Source organism: Hypomesus nipponensis, chromosome 12 (assembly GCF_054491055.1).
Source record: "Hypomesus nipponensis isolate SF chromosome 12, ASM5449105v1, whole genome shotgun sequence".
NCBI lineage: Eukaryota > Metazoa > Chordata > Actinopteri > Osmeriformes > Osmeridae > Hypomesus > Hypomesus nipponensis.
Window position 1 is genome coordinate 6243492 of NC_140372.1, and position 25946 is coordinate 6269437.

Genomic DNA, 25946 nt, shown 5'->3' on the forward strand with positions numbered 1-25946 from the left:
GCTATGTTGGCATTCGGTTTTACTTTTCACTTTCGGAATGCAATTATTTTGTGTCATAGTCTACACAACTTAGTCTCTCTTTAATTCTGTTATTCTACTCTGTCGGATCTATTGTCACACCTCCACCATATCAAATCAAAAACCCACACGCTATCTAATCTATAATCAATAAATACCTAAATCTCAGATGTTTTGGGGTTTATTTACTAGCTATTTCTTAAGCCTAAATGTATTTATCATAAATAATCCACAGAGCCCATGTCTCCTTGAGGAGCAGGCGATCCACACCTGAGTGAATGCAGGACACTGTCCAGCCCAGGGTTGCCTAGCGACCCGGGGAAGCGTTACTGCTTGAGCCATGAGAGCCACTTGTTGGCCAGGCGCACTCGCGAAGGGGGGTTAATCGAATCCTCGTCATCTCTGCGAGCCACGGAGGGGGGTAATTATACAGATACACATATGCCGTGTGTGTTTGGGCTGTGTTACAGGTATCAAACAGGGATGTTGGAGTAGTATGTTACTGTCTGAGAACATACATTTTTTCATTTAATATCGACTTCTGCGCTCTCAAGTTCATCGCCGCTACTTTGTTCCGTGTGTCTCGAGCGCTGGCCAGATGGCTGAGCGCTGTAATCTACTTTGCGCCAAGGCAGTGTCTGCGAACATGCTGAGGTAAGAGGGATACATCGCATTGAATGATAATACATGTTATTCGACACACACGCTATAAGGTAGCGTACTTCATAGTATCAAATATGTGTTAACAGTAAACATATCCTCTTCACAGCAAAACATGAGTGGCTTTAGAGCGTTTGTATAAAGATGCGGCCAAAATATTTAGACAGCAACGTGTTGAATGTTGATGTTCTCAGTCGGCAGGCGGGGAGAGCAGGTTGCACAGGGGTGAACCGGTCTACTAGTACTTCTCCAGCGATGATGATGTGTGACATTTATATATTTAGTGTTACCTAATATTGAATCGGTTATCTCACACACTGACGCAGGTCCATCTGACCGTTTTGAACGGTGTGTTTTTCGGCAGGATAGGCCTAGTTTGTAACACTGTGGACTGCAGTAGCCTATCCTATACTAGAAGCAATGCTTTGCGTAAGCCTCAATTCCCCCCACAAAACGCCTGGCGAAATTATTTCAGGCCAACCTGTCAATCTTACGGATACCACAGCAAAATGACATGTTTTGGTTCAATTCTAAATCGAGCAGGAAAGAAATGTACCTCATCACCTAAGCTTAGCTTCCATCAGAGCTAACATGATAGCCTTGGGCACAGAATAGCCTGCATGGCATTTACACCTGCCATATATTTGGTGTCTGACTCGTTCTCTCTCTTTTCCTCTCCTCTCCTCTCCTCTCCTCTCCTCTCCTCTCCTCTCCTCTCCTCTCCTCTCCTCTCCTCTCCTCTCCTCTCCTCTCCTCTCCACTCCACTCCACTCCACTCCTCTCCTCTCCTCTCTCTCTCTCTCTCTCTCTCTCTCTCTCTCTCTCTCTCTCTCTCTCTCTCTCTCTCTCTCTCTCTCTCTCTCTCTCTCTCTATTCTCGTTCTCTCTTTATCCTCTCTTTTGGTCTCTCTTGTTCACTTGTCTCTCCTATCCCTCTTCTTTCTATTCATTTCTCTGTCTATCTCTCTATATCTTACACTACCCATCCCCCTCTTATTCTCTACAGGTCTGTCCTGGGCTGAAATCCTAGCTATCATGTGCAGGCTTTGGCCTTCCCTGCATGTGTGTGTGTGACCATCGTGCCCTGTGTGTGTGTGTGTGTGACCATTGTGCCCTGTGTGTGTGTGTCCGTCACATCCTGTGTGTGTGTGTGTGTGACTGCCGGACTGCTAAGCTGCGCTGCCTTACCCAAGGCACTGGCCTGTGAAATGCCACCTCCCAAACCATGACCATCATCACTTATTCAGCGAGCCCGCTTCCAGAAGCTTCTGGGTCATCCTGGCCAAGCTGGGCTGGACGGAAAGAGAGGGCGACGGAGGGAGGAGGGGGTGGATGGGGGCCAGGGGTCAGAGGCAGCAGAGTGGAGGAGAGACGGGAACGCGGGAAAGAAACCGAGGCGGGAAGAGGCAGAGGAGAAAGAAGAGTCTGTTGGCCCGGTCCGGAAGAAGTGGGGGAGGAGAGAAGGGAGGGAGAGGAACGAGGGATGAGAAAGGAGAGGGGAGGAGGGAGGATGCTTCCATGGCTGTCCATCCTGGTCCTGGTTGTGGTCCTGCCCCTCGCCAGCCCCCAGGGTCACTTCCCCCGCCTGGAGAACATCGCCATCCACAAACCCGTCTTCACCTCCCCGCCTCGTGCCACCTGCGGACTGCCCGAGCCAACTGCCTACTGCCTCCCTCTCTCCCCCTCCACCTCTCCCTCCTCCGCCTCCCCCTCTCCCTCCCCCCCAGACCCGCTACCCTGCACCCAGGCCTTCTGCGTCCAGGACTGCCCCTACCGCTCCACTGCCCCGCCACACGCACCCCTCCTCCTGCCCCCCCACTGGGGCCCTTGCGTGGTGGGGGACGGGCGGGCCCCACGCCCCGGGGCGGCAGAGGAGGAGGAGGGATCTGGGAGTGTGATCTTCAGGGACTTCCAGGGAGGCTGCGTGGCCTTGCCCCCTCCCCAGAGTCTGGGGCCGCTGGGGGCACTCACCCTGACCGTCTGGATCAAACCAGAAGCTGCTGGAGAGATGTGAGTCATCAACTCCTTTCCTCTTCTTCTTCTCCTCCTTCTTCTCTGTAATCTGTTATCTCTAATCCTAATAACCACTTTAGTCTATAATATGATTGTAGTATTATATCATATTAATGTATATTAGATAAGTGTTTTAATAACGATCACCCAGTCTACTGCATGTCGTGTGCTGCTTCACATGTATATCTGTGCCGAGGCGTTGAAACATTGACGAACAATGACTATTATCTGATAAGGACCTTTGCATTATCCATAGCTGTAATCCAGCATGACTGACAGGTCGACATGGCCCTAGAACATGGTGGACCAGCGTAATCTTAGACACCATATGATTCAGCCAAGTGAGAGTGCTGAAACCAGAGTGTGCATTGTTTATGTGTGTGTTGGGTTACCACAACACCTATCAGGTGTCTTCTTCAGGCCTCGCACTGTCTCAATCACGCTAACTGTTAGCTGCCAGCTATCGGATAGATAGAAGAGCACAGACAGTAGACAGGCCTGGTTCTCCTCCCAGTCCAAATTCAGACGTCTTTCGTTATCCACATTCCGGGAATAAAGAGCATTCCCGGGTGTACAGTTCTGACTAAAAGTTTGTTTAGTAGGGTGTTTAGAAGTAGGTTTATACTAAGGACCTGTTCCTGGGAAGCTACACGACTGTAGTCCCACAGTCCAGCTGTGTTATATATATATATAGAGAATGAGATATGTGAGTGTTTTGTGTTCCTAAACCACAACCACACAGGTGTGTGAGGGGACAGAGAGCTTGCCTGCTGACCCTGCTTGACCCTGAGTGTAGGAGGAAGTGAAGAGATGATTGTGTTGTTGTTTCACTAAATCCCTTTATCTTACCTCGCACTGTGTTTTGTTTACATCTGCTGGTCTTTGTTGCGACCAATTTTAGCAGCCGTCATCAAAGAGGCTAGATAAAAGGCCTCACTCCTCTCCTCTCTGCCCGTCTCTCCTCACCTCTTTTCCTCTCTCTTCTCCTTATCTCTCTGCCTCTCTCCTTACCTCTCTTCCTCTCTCCTCACCTCTCTCCTTACCTCTCTTCCTCTCCTCACCTCTCTCTGCCTCTTTCCTTACCCCTCTTCCTCTCTCTATTCATCTCTCCTCACCTCTCTACAGTACCTCTCACACTCAAAACAAACCTCTCTCTGCTCTCCCTCTTTGTCTCTTCCTCTCCTCTTTGTCCCTCTCTGAACCCCTCTCTCACACACACTCTTTCTAACTCTCTCACACAGTCTTTCACGCCTGATGATCATACACTGGTAGTATTTCGGCAGAGTGATTAAGAGAGCTGTGTTTGTCTGCTGGACTGTGATAGGTCAGTTATATGTCTGAGTTTCTACACTAAGTGGACTGGTGTACTAGCATCCTTTCTCTTCTCTAGTAATGTCAGGAATCTGTGTGTGTCTGTATGTGCTGTCTTTAGCCTGGGCCCTTGAGATTGCTGTTCATACAATTTAATAAACATTCTGGGGGAATTTTATATAGTTGTTGACCCCCCTCCTCTCACCCACCTACAAGATACACACTCTGTGTGTATGTATGTGTGTGTGTGTGCACGCATGTGTGTTGACAGCGTCAGCAGCTGTGGCTGGTTTAGATGAGTGAGGGTAAGATTGCCTGTGTGTTTGTCCAGAGCACAGAGGCAGAGATCCTAGCTGAAAGACCACTTTGTTCCCCTCTACCTAGGAAGTGATAGAGGAGAGGACAGGAGATGAAAGCATGAGGGAGAAACGGGTGTCCTGGAAAGGGGGAGTCCTGTAACCAGCTCCTTTCAGCCCGAAACACAACAAGAGAGCAGTGACAGAGAGACTGGGAGTTAAGGGGCTGGAAGCTGGCAGACTGATGGCCAAGGGGGCTGGGAGGCTGAAGGGGTTGGGGGGCTGGGGTCCTATGAGGCTGGGGGGTTGGGGGGCTGGGGTCCTATGAGGCTGGGGGGTTGGGGGGCTGGGGTCCTATGAGGCTGGGGGGTTGGGGGGCTGGGGTCCTATGAGGCTGGGGGGTTGTGGGCTGGTGGGTTGGGGGGACTGGGGGGGGCTGGGGGGGTTGGGGAGCAGGACGGCTTGAATGACAGGTGGATTGGAGGTTGGAAGAGCTGGAAGCTGGTTGTTCTGGAGGCTGGGGGGCTAGGGGTCCTATGAGGCTGGGGGGTGGGGGTCTGGAGGCAGGGGTGGGGGCTCAGGGTTGGATGCTGGAAGGTCCCACTTTGAAAACCATGTAGTCTGTCTCAGTTGTCTCCGTAGGGTTCCTCAGGTTTCATAGTGGAGTTATGTAACCAGTCATACGACCGGGGGGCCATTTCAATAGTGTGGAGAAGTTCTCTTGTCATGTTAGAGAGGGTTTGTTTGTTTTCAATACATACCCACATTGTGAGTTAACCTGAGAAAGTATCACTTAGTGTTTTAGTTAAAAATATCTTCAAATGGTGTTCAGTCAGAAGGTGTTGAGCTGAAGAGATATCTCATGAAAGGATCCAGGTTAATGGTATGAAAGTACATGCATCTCTTAAAAGGGAGATGATTATCTTTTCCCTAATGCTAGCAAGCATGCTGGCCCATGGATCATGTTACATTAAAACATGTTCTCCCCTCAGTCCACGTAGATGATAGGAGAAGGCACACACACATACACACGCACTCTTTTTCTCTCTCTTTCTCTCACTCAGACTAGACACACACACCCCTTTCTAATCCTCTCTTATTTTATTTTTGTCAGTTTCTTTTTCTTTCTCCCACTCATACTCTTTCTCTCTCTCACACACACACACGCGCACACACACACACGCACACACACACGTGATTTATTGGGTGTGTTGGCCTGTGTTCATAAAAACCCACAGTTTCTCATAAAATGTCATTGAGGGTGTTTAATATGACGAGGGGAGCGTGGGGGTGTGCTCCCTTAGCTCCTGTCTGCGGCACACACACACACACACACACACACACACACACACAGACACACACAGACACAGACACACAGACACAGACACAGACACAGACACACACAGACACACACACACAGACACAGACACAGACACAGACACACAGACACACACACACAGACACACAGACACACACACACAGACACAGACACACAGACACACAGACACACAGACACACAGACACACACACACAGACACACACACCCATGTAAAATCTGGATATTACAGGCTGGATATTACACGTGTTACAGCAGGTGTAAATGTCAGGTGATGTCTCTGCTGAGGCCACTCTCAGGCCTGGCTCTCACTCAGTCCTCTCTGTGGCGACTCGTACACTCAAACACATAGGTACAAGAGACTCACACCCTGCCACTGGATGTCCAGGTAGGGAAAGGTGTGTGTCCGTGTGTGTGTGTGTGTACCTGTCATTGTGTGTGTGTGTTTGACCTGGCTCTCTGCTCCTCTCTCAGGACTGTGATAGAGAAGAGTTCAGAGGACCAGCTTGTGTTCCTCCTGACCGTTTCTGAGTCTGCAGTCAACTTGCGGTATGGTCAACCTCACAGCGGTCAAACTGACGATCAAACTAGTGGTCAGTCCAGCGGCCACCCACTGTCGGTGAGTTTCAGCACCCGTGGCCGGATCACAGTGGACAGATGGACACACCTGGCGCTACAGGTAAGATCTGAAACCTCTCACTCTAACCACAACCCCTACCCTGCCTCTCACCCAGACCCTGACCCGGACTGATTTGAACCCTTCCAACCCTTAACTCAAGCTTAACTCTAACCTGAACCCTAACAACCCTAACTGCTCTAACCCTGGTGGGGGTTGGAGTTACAGACACACATCTGTTTTGGCTTCCCTGGAAGGGTGTGGGGAATACCATACCAACTTATTATGTCTGACAAATGTGTCCCTGTGCAGTTTGGAGCTGGGCGAGGGGATGAGGGGATGAGGAGGGGGTTGTTGTTGGGGAGGGGGGATTTCTAGCGGTGTATTGGTGGAGATACAGATGTTACCACATGAAGAAGGGGTTGTGATTGAGGTGCCTTAGAGGCTGTCTTCTAACTGCTGCCACTCACTCACACACACACACGCATGCACACACACACACACACTCAGACCAATCCATGATTGAAGAGATGAAACAGAAAGCGGGAAGTGGTAAAGAAAAGACAGTCAAACAGAATACAACATTACAGTGCTGGGGAGGGGGAGAGGGGGGGTGCTGGGGGGGGGGACGTCCCTAGGTGCTTGTCCAATGTGATTATGATAACGAGGGAAAGAAAAGAGGAAAGGAAAATGCAGCCTGAAGGAAGGAGGGAGGGAGGGATGGATGGAGGGAGGGAGGTGGAGACGGGTGAGGGTGATATGGCTCCTGGGTTTGCGTGTGTGTGTGCGTGTGTACGTGGCTGCGTGTGTGTGATGCCAGCAGCGGTTAGTGACAGCGGCGCTTCCTGAGTGTGTGTGACGTGTCTTATTGTTGCTAATTTGTCTATGGGATGGATGGACTCTGTAACAGAGATGGAGTTGGAAAGAGGGAGAGAAGGGGGGATGAGGGAGGGGTGGGGGGATACAAATGGGGGATGAGAGAGGGGCGGGGAGAGCAAGGGGGAAAGAGAGAAAGAAGGGGGGATGACAGAGGAGGGTAGAAAGGATGGGGTAAGAGTGATTAGGGAGGAAGGGTGAGGAGGGGATGGCGTGAGAGGGAGGTTAAAGATGATATTTAAAGCGATGCAGTGTTTCTGGTCCTCCATGCGGCATCTCTCCTTCACTCTCTTTCTCTCTCGCCTTCTGTCTCTGTCACTCTTTCTCTCTATTTATCTCCTTCTGTCTCTCTATGTGGCCCTAGGGCCTCAGTTAGATTCTAACTGTTAGAACCGGCTCTGACATCACAGCTCATCACTACTCTTGGCAGGTCACGGTAGAGAGAAAAAGAGTGAGAAAGAGAGAGGGGGGGGGGGGGGAGGGAGAGAGGGAGGAGGGAGAGATAGAGGGAGGAGGGAGAGAGGGAGACAGAAAGAGAAAAATAGGGAACAAAAGAGAGGAAAAGAGAGAGAGAGAGAGAGAGAGAGAAGATGGTCGAAAAGTTTGAAAGGGGGTTGAAAGGGAGAGAAGACATGGGGAGAGAGAGAGGTGGGGAGCAAGACAAAGAGAGATAGCGTGAGTAGAAGAAAAGTAGAAGTTGCTTCACATCTAAATGAAATGAGAGAGACAGGAAAAGGAGGGAGGTGGGGGGGGAGGGAGTAAAGTTTAAAGATGTAAATTCTTGTAGGGTAGCTGTTGCTGCTGTGTGCCTGGAGGACCCCAGGGGCTGTCTCTGTGAGTGCCTGTCTAAATCAGCATTACCATACGACTGTCAGGCAGCAGTCACCCGGCCGTCACACTGAAACAAGCTCACATTAATGTTTAAACATCCAGGCTACTTCACTGCTCAGCCTGGTCCTCTGACATCTTGCTCCTCTCTACGTGACATACTCGACCGGCTGACTGACTGGTTGGCTTACTGATCGACTGCACAGACCTTACTGTTGTAAGGCTCTCTGGCTTTCAGAGACTGACTTGTTTCTTGGAATTGTCTGTTTGGCTTTGTGTGTGTCAGTCAGATTCAGGTTTGCTGACTTTCAGCCTGGAGGTCGGTCTGGCTGTCTGTCTGCCTGTCTCTGTGTGTCTCCAGCTGTTTGTCTGTCTGTTGGGCTCTGGCTGGTTGTCTGTCTGTGGGGCTCTGGCTGTTTGTCTGTCTGTTGGGCTCTGGCTGGTTGTCTGTCTGTGGGGCTCTGGCTGGTTGTCTGTCTGTGGGGCTCTGGCTGGTTGTCTGTCTGTGGGGCTCTGGCTGGTTGTCTGTCTGTGGGGCTCTGGCTGGTTGTCTGTCTGTTGGGCTCTGGCTGGTTGTCTGTCTGTGGGGCTCTGGCTGGTTGTCTGTCTGTTGGGCTCTGGCTGGTTGTCTGTCTGTTGGGCTCTGGCTGGTTGTCTGTCTGTGTGTCTCCAGCTGATTGGTTGTTTTGGTATCAGGTGTCAGGGTCAGGCCAGGTACTGTGTGTGAGACATGAATATGACCTGAGTACCTGCTGATGTAACATGATGATACGACTAGCCTCCCTGCTCACCTGAGTCAACAACACCAGAGAGACCTACCCAGAGACAGTTACCCTGAAAGACCTCTACTCCGAGAGAGACCTACTGACAGAGATATAGTAATGTATAGTACACATCATGAGATATATGTTGAAAAATGCACAGTGATATAACAGGAGATCTACTGCAGTATTGTCTGCTGTGTGAGTTGGCTCAATTCTGGCCTTCTACATTGTTGTTTTTGTTGGTGTGGGTGTGTGTGTGTGTGTGTGTGTATCTTGGCATCATCTCTCTGACTGTGGCCCAGGTCCTGAGGACAGGACACCAGTTTTCCCTCTCTCTCCTGCTCCCACAATCCGCCTGTCTTCCTCACCCAACTTCTGTCTCTACCTTGGGGCTTCGCCTTTTTCTTCTGCCCCGTCTCACCCGGAGTGTGTAGCTGCGGAAACTTCCAGAATCCCACAACCTTAATGAACGTTTTCACGCACAATTAGAGCTCCCATCCCAAGACTAGTCTCTCTCTCTCTCTCTCTCTCTCTCTCTCTCTCTCTCTCTCTCTCTCATTCCATCTCTGTCTCCATCTCACACTGCGTCTCTGTCTCTCCATCTCTCCCCCTCTCTCCCTCTTTCTCTCCTGAGGGGTGGATCTTGGCCAGCATGTCCAGTCACCGGCCTGCAACCCTGATGTGCTCACACCTCCTCACCCCATGCTGTCAGCCATAACCCCTCCTCCCTCCATCCCCATCCTCCCCTCCCTCCCTTCATCCCTGCCTTAACCCCCTTACCCTGCCTGACCATCCCTTCATGCGCTCCTCCGCTCATTCCCTCGCCCCCCCCCTCCATCCCTCGTTCTCCCTTTTCCTTCCATTCAACTAACCACATATCATGATTAGCTTTCCTTCATAGTACAGTACTGTACATGTCATTATGCCCCTCTCAGATAGTGTCTGTCAGGTATACTGCTACTGTGCATGGTTGCGTCTGTCTAGATTCACAGACGGTATGTTTGGAAGTGTGTGTGCCAGCTGTTCTCTTCTGTCCTAAGAAGCCAGTGATGGTCTGACTTGTGCTATGTGTCAGAAGGCAGTGATATTCTGAGGAGTGTCCAGGCTGGTGTCCTCTCTGCCCTTGGTCTGCTGGGCTGTGGAGAGGCTCTCTAGATGCAGAGAGTGATATTTAGGGAAAACACACAGTCCATGTTAATGTCGGCTTGCTGGGGATAGAGAGAGGGAGAGACAGAGAAATAGAGAGAGAGAGAGAAAGAGAGAGAGGGAGAGAGAGAGAGAGAGAGAGGGGAGGGGGAGATAGAGAGAGTAGGAGAGAAAGGAAGAGAGGGAGAAATGGAGACATACACTTTAGGAGACAGGGAGAGAGGGGTGGAAGAGAGACACAGAGATGGGGGGAGACAGCGACAGAGAGAGGGGGGGACAGAGACAGAGAGACATAAACAAAAAGTAAAGGAACAGGAAGAGCATGAGGGGGCAGAGAAAGAGAGGGATAGAAAGAGGGAGGGATGAGAGAGGATGGAGTAGAGGTGGACTGTTTGCGTGTCAGTGTGTGTGTGTGTGTGTGTCTGTGTAGGGAACTGGCATGGGGTCAAACCCCACACACCCCTCCTCCCCAACCCTTCCCCTCCCCTGGCTCCTCCCCCCTTGCCCCCCATGCCACCTAGCCTGACAGAGACGGATTGTCAGACAGAGTGAAGGTGAGGTGTGTCTGTGTGTGCGTAACTGTGTGGATCCGTGTGTACGTGTGTGAGGGTGCGTTACTGTGTGTGAATCCCTTTGTGTGTGTGTGTATGCATAACTTTGTGTGTAACCCTGTGTGTGTAACTCTGAGTGTGTGTGTGTGTGTGTGAAGGTGAGGCAAGGTCGTAACGGGCGAGGAGAGCGGGCACCTTTACGCTAGCCCTCCGTCGCCTGGCAGGGGAGGACAGAGGGCATCCTGCCTGGCATATATTACTGTAGACTAAAAGTGCGATTTCATCCAAGCAAGTCAATCCTTGGGTTTAACATGGGGAACAACCATTCTCAGTAAAGGGTTATTAAAGATAATTATAATAGGACTATATGTATTAATATAATATAAGACAAGAAAAATCTGATTTGAAGTGTTCAAATGTGTGTGTGTATGTGTGTGTGTTTTGGAGTGTGTGTTTGCAGCTGCAAGTGTGTCTGCTAGGAATCATCTCTCCAGAGATGTTTGGAGACACTTATCCTGTAGATGATTCTGATAAAACACTGCCATGCTAATTAAACCCATTTAGACATTTAGCTCCCATGCGTTCATGTTTTAATCATGGACACCCTGCACGCACACACGCACGCAAGCACACACACAAATACACACTATACAGAGTTCAGGACAAAGACTGGAAGATGCGAGTTTTACAGTAATGGGGGTCAACATTTTTCCTCAACACCCTGGAGATGTCGAGCAGGGAGAGGAGCGGAGGACAAGAGAGAGAGAGAGAGAGAGAGAGAGAGAGAGAGAGAGAGAGAGAGAGAGAGAGAGAGAGAGAGGAAGAAGATGATGATGAGAGGTGAGATAAAAAAGGAAATCGGAAGAAGAGGGAGGGAGATAAAGAAGGACAGAGAGACAAGCTAGAGAGAGAGAGGGATGACAAGAAAGAGGGAGACAGAGAGAGATGAAGCGACAGAGAGAGATATGAAGAGACAGAGAGAGACGAGAGGGAGACAGAGGGAGAGAGAGAGAGAGAGAGAGAGAGAGAGAGAGAGAGAGAGAGAGAGAGAGAGAGAGAGAGAGAGAGAGAGAGAGAGAGAGAGGTGCAGACGAGCAGGTAGAGAGTTGCAGCAGGACCATCAAAGCTTGTTAGTCTACATGATTTCTGCTCATCTCTGTGGCGACCGTAAAAGAATCCCCGGGTATGCTTCCTGCTTAGAGAGGAAGTCCTTGGAGACTTATAGCCTTTATTAAAACACTGACACGTCACCTTATATATGTCCCCCTCCTCCTTCACCTCACAGACAATTTTCTTTTCTTAAATAAACTGTCATGCTAGTGTTAATATATGGCTGGGGTTCTGGGGGAGAGCCGGACCAGCCTGGGTGTAAAGTGTGTATATGCCGTCTGGGTAATTGTATCTTTAGTGTACTTGAGTAGAACAAATGTGTTTCTCCCTGGGCTGTGTTAATGTGATAAAGGGAATACTGGCTGTTCATCAGGGCCACGCGCCCAGACGGGAGACGGGTGGGGGGGTGGAGGTGGAGGGAGGGAGGGATGGATGGATGGAGGAGGGTTGGGAGGGAGAGAGAGAAGGAGGAGAGGAGGGAAGGCAAGGGGAGACAGGGAGGGGAAAGGATGGAGAGGTGGTGTATAGGAGGGATGAGAGAGGGGGGAAGAGAAAGAGGTACAAATACAGATGTAAGGAGAGGTGACTGATGTAATGAAGGAAGGAGAATGAGAGAGGAACTGTACAATAGATACTCTATAGCTCTGTTATAGTATTATAGCAAAATCCAATGACTATATTCAATCCAAACCCACTACCCCCTCCTCCTCCTTGTCCTCCGCCCTACCTTCATCCTCCTCCCTCGTTCCGGTCGTTTGTCTCAGACTGTGACATCTCTGCTCCCAGCCCTAGGCCATGCTCAGTGGTAAAACATGCGATAATGTAACAAATTACAAACAGGAAAACATTTCTGCTTCATTTAAATGATAAGAGTCAGTCACAGAGAGGACAGGACAGGCCATAAATAATACATGTGTGTGTGTGCGCGTGTGCGCGTGCATCTATGTGCATGTAGGCATGCGTGTGTGCCTAGATGGAGAGAGTAGCAACATTTGAGGTACACTAAAGCAGCACAGTGGGATATTTGCTTCTGATATCCATCCTTTTCTCCATCTATCCCTCCTCCTCCCTCTCTCTCTATGCCTTTACCCCATCCCTCCATCCCTCATCCTACACCTTTCTCCGTCTCTCTCTCTCTCTCTCTCTCTCTCTCTCTCTCTCTCTCTCTCTCTCTCTCTCCATTCCTCTTTCTCCCTCTTCCTCCTCGCTCTTTCCTCAGTTTCCTTCCTCTCTTGACAGGTCAGGATGAGAGGGTGTTATCAGTGAGGGTTTGTCAGTCACTGTGTAGGAGTGTGGGTACATGGGGGGGTGGGGTGGGGTGGGAGAGAGGAGAGGAGTGCAGAAGAGGTGCGGAGAGGAGTGGAGGGGAAAGGGAGAGAAGAGAAGGGAAGAGAAAAAGACATGATAGGAAAGGAGAAGGGAGGGGAGGGTGAGTACCGTAGGTGTGTGTGGTGTGTGTTCATTTGTCTGTGTGTCAGCCCTATTGAACTAATGTCATCTGCAGGGCAGCAGGAAAGGACATCTCATATAATGTTCTAATACCCTCTAATATAAACCCACTAATATAAACACCAAACGCTAAGCTGTCACAACACAGGCCTCTGTCTGTGCACACATCAAATGCAGATAAATACAGCTCTCTGAAAAATATGACAGTGTTCTAATATCCTAACACAATTCAACTCAACTGATTTAAAAAGGGACAACTGGCAGGTTCCTGATGTACAAAATATTGTTTATGCTCGGTCATTTTTCATAACCTAATGACCATAATAATAATACTGTATTTAGAAAGAAAAAAATTGAAGGCCTAAACAAAATCTCTATAGATCATCGTCATTAAAGTGATGGTTATGTAACCATAAAAACTATATTTGGATTGGTTAGTTCATTTAATTTCATGAATCATTTCTTGAATCCTATCTGGGAAGTTCCAGTGGTCTGAGTGTTGTGGTGCAGCCAGCTCCAGAGTGGACAGCACGTCCAGTGGTCACAGCCGTGAGGTCTGGCTGGCATTTCTACCTTAATGAGCTCTGCTCAGGTTTCACCTGCTTCTCATGGGTTAGAGCTAGAGGTCAGGTCAGACTTTTAGCACATGTACACACACATATATATGCACACACACACACACATACATCTACACTAGCCCAACCACACCCTAGAGACACCCATGCCCACCCCAGCCCAGCTTAGACCAGCCTTCCCAGACCAAACCAGTCATGCCCTTACACCACTTAGTAAACTGAGAGCAGCTCCTCCAAATGCCAGTGTGGAGATCACTGAGGCACTAAAAGCTTTCCGCTGCCACAGGACTGGACTGGACATGGACAGGACTCTCTCAGTCCAGGGTAAGGGGGGAGGAGGAAGGGGGGAGGCGAGGGGTAGAGATAAAGTTACACGAGAAAGAGGAGAGGAGAGGACTGACGAGGAAAGGAAATAAGAGTATACAGAAGAGGAGACTTATCACCAGCAGCACCCTCCTCTCCTCTTCAAGATATTTCTGAAGTTACGGTACCTTGGTTGAAAAAGAGAGGGAAGGTAGCAAGGAAGGAGGAGGAGGTGAGGAAGAGGGGAGGGGAGGGGAGGGAGGGAGGGGGTAACAAAGCAGTGCTGGACGGGTTTCAAAGGGGCGTGTGGCGCCTAAGTAGGATGAAGCTCTTCAGAATTCATTTACATCACTGTGACAACACCTCAGATCTCCACGCACAGGCATTGGCTGGTTAGAGATTCCGAATGCGCTCCCCTTCAGTCTCTTTCTCACCGTTTCTCTTTCTTTTGCATTCTTTCCTTCTTTCTTTCTCTCTCTCTCTCTCTCTCTCTCTCTCTTTCTCTCTCTCTCATAATGAAAGTGGTAGCAGGGAAGCTCAACTATCCTCTAGACAGACGCTTGCCTCTCCTGTCTTCATCCTCCAAAGGCATTCTGGGTAGAGTCTTTAACTTCCCCTAAAGAGGAGAGAAGGGGAAGCACAAAAGAGAAAGAAAGAGAAGGTGGGGGGGGTGTTGATAGAGGATGGAGAGAAGGGAAAAGGGTGAGAGAGAGAAAGAGAGAGAAAGGGGTTTGTGTTAGAAAGAGAAATAAGCTTTATCAGCAGTACCACAGTGTTCACCAGCCAGACTTAGGGAGAGGGGGAAGTTGAGTGGGAGAGGGGGATGGAGGAGAGGAAAGGACTGAGCATTGAAGTTTTTGGGGGGGGTCCACCAGTGTGCTTCTGAAGAGGTTTTTGATGTGAAGTGAAGCAGTTGCTTTGACTGTCCCGGTCGGTGTATTGCTGGTTGGGCGGAGGAGGAGGAGGGGGCTTTGGTCGACAGGAAGTAAATTATTGGCATGTGTGGTTTTAGCCCCAGGCTGTTACTGCCAGGGAAATGAGCTAGAAGATAACCTCCATGTTTAACTGACACACACACATGCACACACTGTCACACAGACACATATGCATAGACACAATCCCTGGCAGCTGCTAACTAGGCTGGTGTTGTGAGCGGCCACTGCTTCCCAAGATACAGTGTATGTGTGTTTTGATTGGTCGGTTGAGTATCACTAACTTGTGATTGGTCCACAGGTGCACGACACCAGCGTCAGTCTCTTCCTGGACGGGCTGGAGGAGGACGGAACGCCCTTCGACACGCGGCCTCTGACACGCCCCCTCTGTGACATCACGACAGACCACCCTATGCGGGTGGGGCTGAGCTCCAACGGTAAATAATCTCAAACCATCCACATGGAGATTAAGGACTAAGATTATAGTTTGACCGCAGTTCCATGGTTGTCCATAGGTTTTAGTTTGACTTTCGACTTGGGATGAAGCAATACTACTTTCTAAGTATAAATGATTAGATCATGAAAGTGGTTATGTATCAGATACTGGAGCAGGGAGGAGGAACACAGATAAGTGACGTCCTGTCTGTGTTGGAGGACCACGCTGGCCCCTGAGAGGGGGGCTCCAAAGCTGTGGTATTGATCCGTGGTCGACAGGAAGACAGCATCTGATCAGGCTCTGATCAGATATGGGGTATTGATCAGTAGGGAGGTGTGTGGGTGGGGGCGGGGGGGACCACACCCACGCCTTGCTGTGTGTCTGGAATGTTTATCAGTGGGTCGATCGATAGAATGCTGATCAGGTGATTGATTAAAACCAGAAGGAGGTGCTAGCTGCGATGAACCCTCATCATCGTAATGGGGAGGCTTGTGTGTGTGTGCGTGTGTTGGGGGGGGTTGGCATTTGCGTGTGTGTCTGGTTATTGTCCTCTCATCCTAAGTTCCATCAACCATCCACGAAGACAGCAAGAGAGAAGAGGAGGTGACGATAGCCTTGGGTTGTCCATGCTCATACACACGTGCGGTCTACTTTGTGTGTGCGATCAAGGGCCTGTTTACATCTGCACGTATCCCTCCTCTCCCCTGGGCCAAGGGGTTTGAAAGAGCAGGCAAAGCACAGCTCTCCAACTCATCACGTGGTTCCACCTTGGCAGCTGTGAAAGTGATGCAGCTCTTGTGAAGAACTCCATGTTAACCATGTGGAGCAGAGCACCCAGTGGTGTAAAACTCCAAGTAGTTCCTCTTCAGTGGCTGACGGCCATGACAGAGACTCTGGTCTTATGCACAAGCTTACAGTGTAACCACATACAGCTACAGGCACCAGGAACACTCAAGAGCTCTCTCTCCATCTCTGTCTTTCTCTCGCTCTCTCTCTCTCAATCACACACACACACACACTCAGAATCTGGAGAAAGAGTTTAAAAAGAGATAAGGGTAAATCAAGCTTACCACACACACACACACACAGAATCCAGAGAAGCACTTGAAAGACAGATGAAGAAGAGTGGAGCCTTGCTTGCATCATCACAGCAACAACAATGCTTGAGTGTTTGACTGAAGGTAATCTGCTTTAGACACACTGAAGAAGACCTCTGCCAAACCACAGGGCTGGGGATATCACACGCCCACACGCACACACACACACACACACGATACACATGAAACACTGTTTCCAGGATGGCAGTTGTTCTGACGTTCTCTGTTTTCGGAGGGAAGGTGTGTGTGTGTGTGACGCTACGTTAGCTGGCTGGACGGACGGAAGCAGGGCTGTGTTGTGTCGGACCCACTGAGAGTGTGTTATCGCTGTCTGCTACTGTCTCAGGGCTGTCTGTCAGGACGGGCACATTTCTTATCTTCTTCATTTTAATCACACACACACACAAACAGATCAAGAGCCAGTAGGCCAGCCTAAATAGCCAACCAGTCAGCCAATCGGTCAATCAACGAACCAGACACCTAGAAAGTCAACGAATTAGCCAGGGAACAACCAGTCAACCAGCCAGCAAGCCAAGTCATTCAGTGAGTCATCCAGCCCAGCCAGTCAGACTTGGCCAGTGTAGCAGGGAATAAAGGCCCAGATAATGTAATCCAGTCCTATGGATCCTGCTGACTGGCCTCTCTAGGGCTGCTCTCCATCTCTTCTCTCCTCCCCTTTAATGTCCTCTCCTCCCCTCTCTTCTCCTCCCCTCTCCTCCCCTCTCCTCTCCTCCCCTCTCCTCTCTTCCCCTCTCCTCCCTCTCCTCCCCTCTCTTCTCCTCTCCTCTCCTCCCCTCTCCTCCCCTCTCCTCTCCTCTCCTCCCCTCTCCTCTCTTCCCCTCTCCTCCCTCTCCTCCCCTCTCTTCTCCTCTCCTCTCCTCCCCTCTCCTTCCCTCTCTTCTCCTCTCCTCCCCTCTCTTCTCCTCTCCTCCCCTCCCCTCTTCTCCTCCCCTCTCTTCTCCTCTCTTCTCCTCTCCTCCCCTCCCCTGTCCTCTCCTCTTCTCCCCTCTCCTCCCCTCTCTTCTCCTCTCCTCCCCTTTCTTCTCCACTCCTCCCCTCCACCCCTCCCTCTTCTCCTTTCCATCTCTCTTCTCCTCTCCTCTCTAGAGTTGATCTGACACCTCTCCTCTCTACTCCACAGGATCACATCAATTCATGGGGAGGATGCAGGATTTCAGATTTTATCCGGCCACACTAACAAACAGGTGAGCTAAAGGAAGGGGTGGGGAACGGGAGAGACGGAGGGAGGGAGAGATGGAGGGGAAGACAGAGAGCCAGGATCAAACAGCTTTAGAGGATTCTGTCTGCATTGAACGCTGGGCAATTAGCACATTGTCCACCGGTATTGGTCTGTTGCATTGACATGACTGTGGCCCCCCTCTCCTCTCCCTTCTCCTCACCTCTCCCCTCCTCCTCATGCAGAGAGTTACAGGAGGTGTATTCTAGTGTCTTGCCCCCCCTCCACGCCCAGACAGAATGCCGCTGTCCCCCCAGTCACCCCAGGGTTCATCCCCTGGTGGAGAGGTACAGTACTGCTGCATGCATTTACCAGTTTGACCTCTGACCTTTCTCTCTGGTTTGCATTCGAATGAATGGCTCGTTGGATCTTTTTATTAGGCAGCTCGTCATAAAGTAACGATACTTAAGATACAGATACGAAATAAATATGATGTATTGTTAATATTATTACACCAAGGTACTGCATTCCCAACGCTGTGGTGGATACTACCAACAACCGGGTGTTGAGACTGAACCTAAATGCCCACCCTCTGGGTTACATCAACGACCAGGACCAGGGCACAGCCTGGATCTCACACTCCCTGCCCCCGGAGGAGCACCAGGACCAGGGCATCAACATCACCATCGACCTGCTCAACGGACAGTACCAGGTACCCACTTACACAGTCACATGCATACACACAAAATCACACTCCATTTAGACCATGGAGTGTTCATCTCTGTGGAGAGGTCCATTCATGCGCACACACACACATATATACACATGCAAAAACACACATGCGTGCACTGTGTGTGTGTGTGAGCCTGTTTGGACCTCTCTCAACATGTCCCCAGATAAAAGACACACGCTCCAAACGCTCAGAGGTCTAAAGAGTGTGTGTTTGTGTGCATGCGCTCGTGTGTATGAACGTGTGAATGTGTATGTGTAAATGCATTTGTATGCATGCATGTGTGATTGCATGTGTGTGTGTGGGTCTGTGTGTGTTTGTGTGTGTGTGTACTAAGCAGGAGAATAAAGCAGTAATGCAGAGAAGCTCAGTAGGTTTCACGCTGTGTCTCCCTGCGTCCCAGAGTAGACTGTTGCTGTGCAGATAATAGATAATCCATGGCTCTTTAGTGTTCATGCATATTCCCCCTGTGTGTGTGTGTGTGTATGTGTGTGTGTGTGTGTGTGTGTACTGTCACGCTTTGAGTCTATACAGACAGACAGGAGAGCATTTCTCTTGAGGTTTTTTAAATGGAAGCATTTATGTCTGTGAGTCTGCCTGTCTGTCTGCCTGGCTGACTTTGCTTATCTGTCTTCCTGCCTGCCTCTACTGTAACTGTGCATGTCTGGCCTTAATGACTTCTTTCTGTCTGTTTGTCTATTTGTCTGTCTGTCTCTCTGTGTTTATCTCTGTCTGTCTTTCTCTCTGTGTCTGTCTGCCTCTCTTCCTGTCTGTCTCTCTCTGTGTCTCTCTGTCTCTGTGCCTGTCTCTCTGATTGTACCCGTCTGTGTGCAGGTGTTCTATGTGATCCTACAGTTCCTCAATGTGCAGCCGGAGGCGGTGCTTATCCAGAGGAGGCGGGACCAGGGGGCGGGGTGGGAGGATTGGCAGTACCTGGCTGCAGACTGCAGCCTCTTCGCTCTGCAGAACAACGGCCCTCTGGACACGCCCGGTGCTGTTAACTGTCTGCAGTTCCCTAGGTAACATCCTTCCCTCCTCACCTGTCTTCCATCTATCCTTCTATCATTCCTTCCTCTTCCTTGACTATCATCAACTGTCAGATGATCTTCCAGCAGCAGAGTTGCTTCTTTCTCTTTTCCTTCTAAGCACCAAACACACACACTCACACACACCCTCACACCCCAGTCCCTGTTCTAATCTGTGTCGGCGCCGTGAGAGACCAGCTCCATCTTTGATAGCAACAGAGGCTTCTGGGATAGCAGGGAGCCCTGCAGCTCCATGGCCGATTCTAGGAATTCTCCCAGCTCCTCTTGGCAAACTGTGTGTGTGTGTGTGTGTGTGTGTGAAGCCTTTCCTGGCTTTACTGTTGGCATCAGGCCTGTGTGTGTGTTCCCAGATCTCTCAGAGAGACGCAGAGCGAGACTGAAGGGGCTTGGCTGGGTTTATAAAGAGTTTAAACACAGGATCACACACACACACACACACATACAGACACACACACTTTCTAGGATCAGGAAGTGTTTGATCTCCTCCAATCAGTGCAAAGAATCCCTCTCAAAGCAGGAAGCACATCTTCTATCTTCCGCCCCTATTGGCTCAACATGATTACCTCAAAGAGGAAGCAGGAAGTGGAGTGTTAGATGTTGATTAGGTTGATACAGGAGTGATCAGCTGCTCTGAGTGTTGGCACATTGGCATGCTGTGTGTCAGTGATTACACCAATTAGCCTTGGAGTGCCTTGGATGGGATATCAAAGGAAAACTGTGGTGTTTCAGAAAAGTAAGGGGTGTGTATTTGTGTGTGTGTGTTGGGGTTTGGCAGCAGATGTTTAGCACCAAAGTCTCTGAATTTTTTAACATTTAAAACAGATGCCACCCTGAGACACATGTGCACAAACACAGATTTGCACACACTTACACACACACACAGACATACAGTATATGTAGTGACCTCTTACCAGATATGGCCTGGATAAGTCTGTCAGGATTAAGCAAAGCAAGAGTGGAGGATCAGGGAAGGAGAGAGATAGTGGATAGGAGAGAAGGAGAGAGATAGTGGATAGGAGAGAAGGAGAGAGATAGTGGAAAGGAGAGAAGGAGAGAGATGGTGGATAGGAGAGAAGGAGAGAGATAGTGGATAGGAGAGAAGGAGAGAGATAGTGGATAGGAGAGAAGGAGAGAGATAGTGGATAGGAGAGAAGGAGAGAGAGGGGGGAGATGCAGGGAGGAAGGAAGGGTGCGATGGGAGGGGAAAGAATGAGAGTAAATGGATTGAAAGTAAGAGGTGGATTTCTACAAAAGAAAAGACAGCAGAGATACATGAAAAGACAGAGAAAACGAAAGAGAATGAGAAAGTGTGTGTGTGTGTGCGTGTGTGTGCGTTGATTGAATAATGCACGAGTAGCTCCACCTGTCGTACCTTGTCAGGTTGAAATTCACAAATCTCTGGAAGTGCTCTCTGTCTTAGACATGCACACACAAACACACTCAGAAATGCCACGCTTACACACACACACACTCACATAGTGACACACACCACTTCGACACACACACCATTAATACACAGACACAAATACTTAAATCTCACATACCCACAGAAACACACACACATACACACACACTAACCCTAACCCTAATGGTATTAACTGTGTGTGTTCAGTGAGGTGCCCTACTCCAATGGCAACATCACCTTCAGCATCCTGACCCCAGAGCCTAACCTGCGGCCGGGCTACAATGACTTCTACAACACCCCTGCCCTGCAGCGCATGGTTCAGGCCACCCAGGTCCGGGTCCATTTGAGGGGCCAGTACCACTCCAGCCAGGAGGGGGTGTCTGCCCTCCACCACTACTACGGCATCAAGGAGATCACCATCAGTGGGCGGTAGGTGAGACAGACACCTGGACTCAGACCTCCTCTCATGTTGAACTGGTTAAACTCACCGCCCACCCGCACCATCAAATTGCCAGCTGTGCAGTGGCGTAGCAGGCTAACTTTGTGTTTATGAGAGGTGGTCGCTAGGCAGAGAGCCAGAGGACCTGAGTTTGATCCCAGGGATGGGCAAGTGAAGGAGGAAGCAATACCAAGGAGGGACTCCATGACAACCGTGACACCGGGACTCTGAAGTTACCTCTGTATGACGGGGGTAGTGTTCCAACCATGTGTCGAGGCAAAGCCAAAGAGCATAACTGAGAGAAGGCTGAGAGGGGGGCGAAACAGAGAGAGAGACACAGGGAAGAGAAGGGGCGAGACAGATAGAGAGACACAGGGAAGAGAGGGGGGCAAGACAGAGAGAGAGAGAGAGAGAGAGAGAGAGAGAGAGAGAGAGAGAGAGAGAGAGAGAGACAGGGAAAGCCTATGATAAATACGTGATATCAAAAAACACTTTCCACATTTTTCGTTCTTGGTTATATTTATAGGAATTGTACCCTTGTTTTGCCATTTCAATTTTAAAAGGAGCCACACTAAAACCATTGACAGCTCAAAATGAATAATATGCTCATACTTAAAGGAAGTACAGTTTAATAATATGCAATAATAACTCTCTTCTTCTGTCATATGAAGATAACATGCTCTTATTAAGTTGTTACTGAAATTAGTCTGTGTCAAGTGTGTGCTTTCTGGAAAGATCTACAATGATGGGAAAATCACCAGCCATGACAGTGTTGAGGCCAGACAGGTCTGGTGTGTAGTCAGGGGTCAGGGGTCATTGGTCAGGGTCCAGGGACCCATGGGTGGATGTCCCATCTCCTGCCTGTTTGATATGTGTGTTATTAGTGTGTCTAAATTAGATCCATTAGTGGAGGACACACACACACACACTGTGTACAATCCCAGGCCTTCTCTGCTAATGTATTCCTCTGTTTGACAACTGCTGCAGGCACTCAATTTGTGTCACATTCTTCTTATCCTCCCCCCTTCCATCTCTTCCGTCTCTTTAGCGTGGCTTTAGCATGTTCTGAGTATGTTCCTGTGCCACAGAGCCTGGGACATCATGTCATACGTGTGAACACAATCTACGTTCCACACATTCCACTCTAATTGCCATGGTAATAGTGTCATTACGCAAGAGTAATACATCTCTACAATTACTCTCTGTTTCTCTTTCTCTCTCCAGCCCTCTTTCTATCTCGTGTTTTCTCTATCTCTTCCTCTTTATTTCCGTCTTCCTCCCTCTCTCCTCGCTTCTGTTATGTCTGAAGAGGAACATAATCTTCTTTAATTAAGTGCTGGTTACATTGAAGAGGTGAGACTTAGACACACTTTCTTCCCTTCTTTTCTTCAGGGCCCTCCACCCTTTCTTCCTCCTCTCCCTCTTCTTTAGTTTCTCCTCCCCACTCTATCTTCCTTCCTCAAGTTCTTTCTCTCAATTTCTTTCTCTATCTTTCTCTCTCTTTTTCTTTTTCTCACGCACAATTAGAGCTGCCATCCCAAGACTAGTCTCTCTCTCTCTCTCTCTCTCTCTCTCTCTCTCTCTCTCTCTCTCTCCCCCCCCCCTCTCTCTCTCTCTCTCTCTCTCTCTCTTCAAGGTGTGCAGACAGACAAGTTGTCAAGACAAAAGCGCAGCTAAATGTGTGTGTGTGAGGGTTCAGGTTAAGAGTGTGTGAATGTGTGTGTATGTGTGTTGTTTGACATGAGGAGATTGAAATATCATTAGGTACTCTACCTACTGATGGAGGGAGGGAGGGAGAGTGGGTGGGTGGGTGGGGGGGTGGGTGGGAGGAGTGCAACAAGAGGCAGGAGAGGAAAGAATTCGAGAGTGTCTGAATATGAATATGAATAATTAAAACGATGACCCGCAGCGATGTTTGTGGCTCGTGTGTGTATGTGCCTGTGTGCAATTTTGTGTGCCTGTGTGCGCGTGTGTCTCTGTGTGTGTAAGTGCGTGTGTGTGTGTGTGATTGAGACCTGTCACGCTGGCTGTAGTACATCACTGTGTGTCTGTGATATTTCCACTGACATTTATAAATAAGGAATGGGTCTAATGGGTGGATGGCCAGAACAAGACAGAGGAGAGAGGGGGGGATAAGTGAAAGAGAAAGAGATTGATGCAGAAAATTGAATGAAAGAAGGTGTGTTGGAGAGTGTTACCTGGTTATAATACGAGCTGAACCGAACCATGAACTGAATGTGTTGGACATGACCCAACAGTCCTTGTTGCCCCTGGTAATCAGGACACTGGTGTTCAGTAGACCAGCGCCCTCTTGTGGTGGTGGTCATTAAAGCAGGCTGTTATAGGAGACCAAGTGGTCTGAGAGGTGGTTGGTTGGTTGAGAGGGAGGACATCCGCTTGAATGAACTGATAAGACACACTCAAAGACATTTTCTTTTGTGTGTGCTGTGGATCGTCAAAACCCAAGTCTAATAAACTGCTATGTGCTCTCTCTCTTCTCTCTCTCTCCCTGCCTCTCTCCTCTTCTCTCTCCATCTGTCTCTACTTCTCTCTCCCCTCTCTCTCCCCCCTCTCTCCACTTCTCTCTCCCTTCTCTCTGCCCTCTCTCTCCCCCTCTATTTCCCCCTCTCTCTCCCTTCTCTCTCGTGTCTCTCTCCCCTCTCTCTCCCCTCTATTTCCCCCTCTCTCTCCCTTCTCTCTCGTGTCTCTCTCCCCTCTCTCTCCCCTCTCTCTCCCCTCTGTCTCCCTTCTCTCTCGTGTCTCTCTCCCCTCTCTCTCCCCTCTGTCTCCCCTCTATTTCCCCCTCTCTCTCCCTTCTCTCTCGTGTCTCTCTCCCCTCTCTCTCCCCTCTCTCTCCCCTCTGTCTCCCCCTCTCTCTCCAGGTGTGAGTGTCATGGCCATGCTGACGTGTGTGACACCAGGGTGACTCCCTACCACTGTGTCTGCCTAGCAGAGAGCCACACAGAGGGGGACAATGTAAGTAACACACCCACACACACACTCACACACACTCTCTCTACCTCTCTCACACACGAACACACACACACACACACTCACATATACTCGCTCTACCTCTCTCACACACACACACACACACACACAGACACAAACACACACATATATACACACACAGACAGCCACGCACAGACACTATGACCCCCCTGGGGACAGTACACTCTCCTGGTCTTAATTAAGTTGTTTCCTACTAACGACATGGAGAGGTCTTTTCTAATGACCTAATTGAACAGCACACACACATGCCCACACTTAAAGGCACCAGAACAGAGAGCAGCCCAGTAGGAACTCGTATGCAATGTAACCCTGACCCTAACCCTGGTTAAGTGTTGTTATACTTCGCTTAAACACCACTCAATTCTGTTTAGCCTAAACTAGGAGGAGTTAGTTAGTTGTTACAGCTTCTCTAATGTTGTGTAGATAGCCATTCCAGTACCTAGTTGGAGGGGATGAATCAGACTTTAGGTACCACTGTGGCCTTGTCCTGCTGAATTATGCAACAGAACTCATGAATGATTCATTCCCAGGCCCCACCCTATTTGAGGTGCTTTCTCTCTGTGTTTGTGTGTGTGTGTGTGTGTGTGTGTGATGTCATGTCTGGTTGTTGTTGTTTGCCCTGAAACACACAGTGGCTATAAGCAGATGGACAGACAAAACAGTAAACTTCGTCGGCAAACACACACACACACACGCCGACAGACACATGCCTGCACACACATGCACACAAAAACACTTTTGCCACTTGGCCCCATGCAACACTCCCATGTCATTCTTGGGGGAACTAGGTGGTGCGTGCATGTGTGTGAGTGTTCATAGTGTAGTGATCCCCCCCCCCCCCCGCCCCCCGCCCTGTCACTCTCTTGGGTCACACTGCAAATAAGCGTTCCAGTCGACTAGAACAATGACATTCCCTCCACATGCATGTCTAATAAGCTGCCTCTCTCTCTGCGTTTATCTCTTTCTCTCATTTATCTTCCCCTGCTTTTTGTCCATTCACTGATTCCCTCGTTTTCTCTCTCCCTCTCTCCCTCTCTCTCCCTCTCTCTCCCTCTCTGTGTTAACTCATAATGATAATAAAAGGCTTTCAGTAGAGTGCACCAAAGAGATTCCTTTTGAAAACACAGTCAACCGCCTTTCAACAAAAGAGCACTCCTTTGAAAGATTTGTCTAAGTAACCAGTGTGTGTATGTGTGTGTGTGTGAGAGAGAGAGAGAGAGAGAGAGAGAGAGAGAGAGAGAGAGAGAGAGAGAGAGATCCTGTCCCCAGTGACTGGTGAATATTCAGACATGTGTCTAGTTAATACCAGAACAGAAAGACTAGGGAGATATTGGTCATTAATATTGCAGGTGTTCTGCTAGGACAGAGGCTGTGCGAGTGCGTGTCTGTGTCTCTGAGTGTGTGTGTGTTTCTGTGAGTGTGCACATTTTCAGAGGATGACCAGTGGGACTGGGAGCACTGTGAATCTGAACAGACCCACACACACACACACATTACACATTAGACATGTACACTCAGGCCTCTTGGCAAACACACAAACTTATTTTGCTTCCAGTAAGTTTAGAGTGTAGGAGTGTATGTGTGTTGTGTATGTGTGTATGTAAAAAAATGTCAAATGTAAATGTATGTATGAGTATACGTGTGTGTGTAAGTATGTATGTGTGTGTGTCTCTGTGTCTGATCGGTAGTGACAGTAAGTAGAGGCCATGGTCTCTGTTGGCAAAGCATGCTAAACCAGCAGATTTTCACCCCGCCAAAGGTTAACCCTGTTTCTGCCCACACACACACACACAAACACTGAGAAATACACATACATACCGG

At 49.4% G+C, this 25946-nt stretch overlaps 1 protein-coding gene across 1 annotated transcript in view; it reads left to right on the forward strand.

The window, feature by feature from the left end:
* Positions 1–454: 454 nt before the first annotated feature.
* Positions 455–25946, forward strand: part of ush2a (Usher syndrome 2A (autosomal recessive, mild)) — a 133184-nt gene continuing 107692 nt past the window's right edge. The window contains exons 1-10 of the mRNA XM_084668085.1: positions 455–672; positions 1684–2687; positions 6108–6312; positions 15085–15220; positions 17458–17521; positions 17739–17840; positions 18013–18205; positions 19058–19242; positions 20882–21103; positions 23996–24089. Of these exons, the coding sequence (XP_084524211.1) occupies positions 1903–2687; positions 6108–6312; positions 15085–15220; positions 17458–17521; positions 17739–17840; positions 18013–18205; positions 19058–19242; positions 20882–21103; positions 23996–24089 (1986 nt within the window). The 5' untranslated portion in view covers positions 455–672; positions 1684–1902. The remainder of the gene's footprint in view (positions 673–1683; positions 2688–6107; positions 6313–15084; positions 15221–17457; positions 17522–17738; positions 17841–18012; positions 18206–19057; positions 19243–20881; positions 21104–23995; positions 24090–25946) is intronic.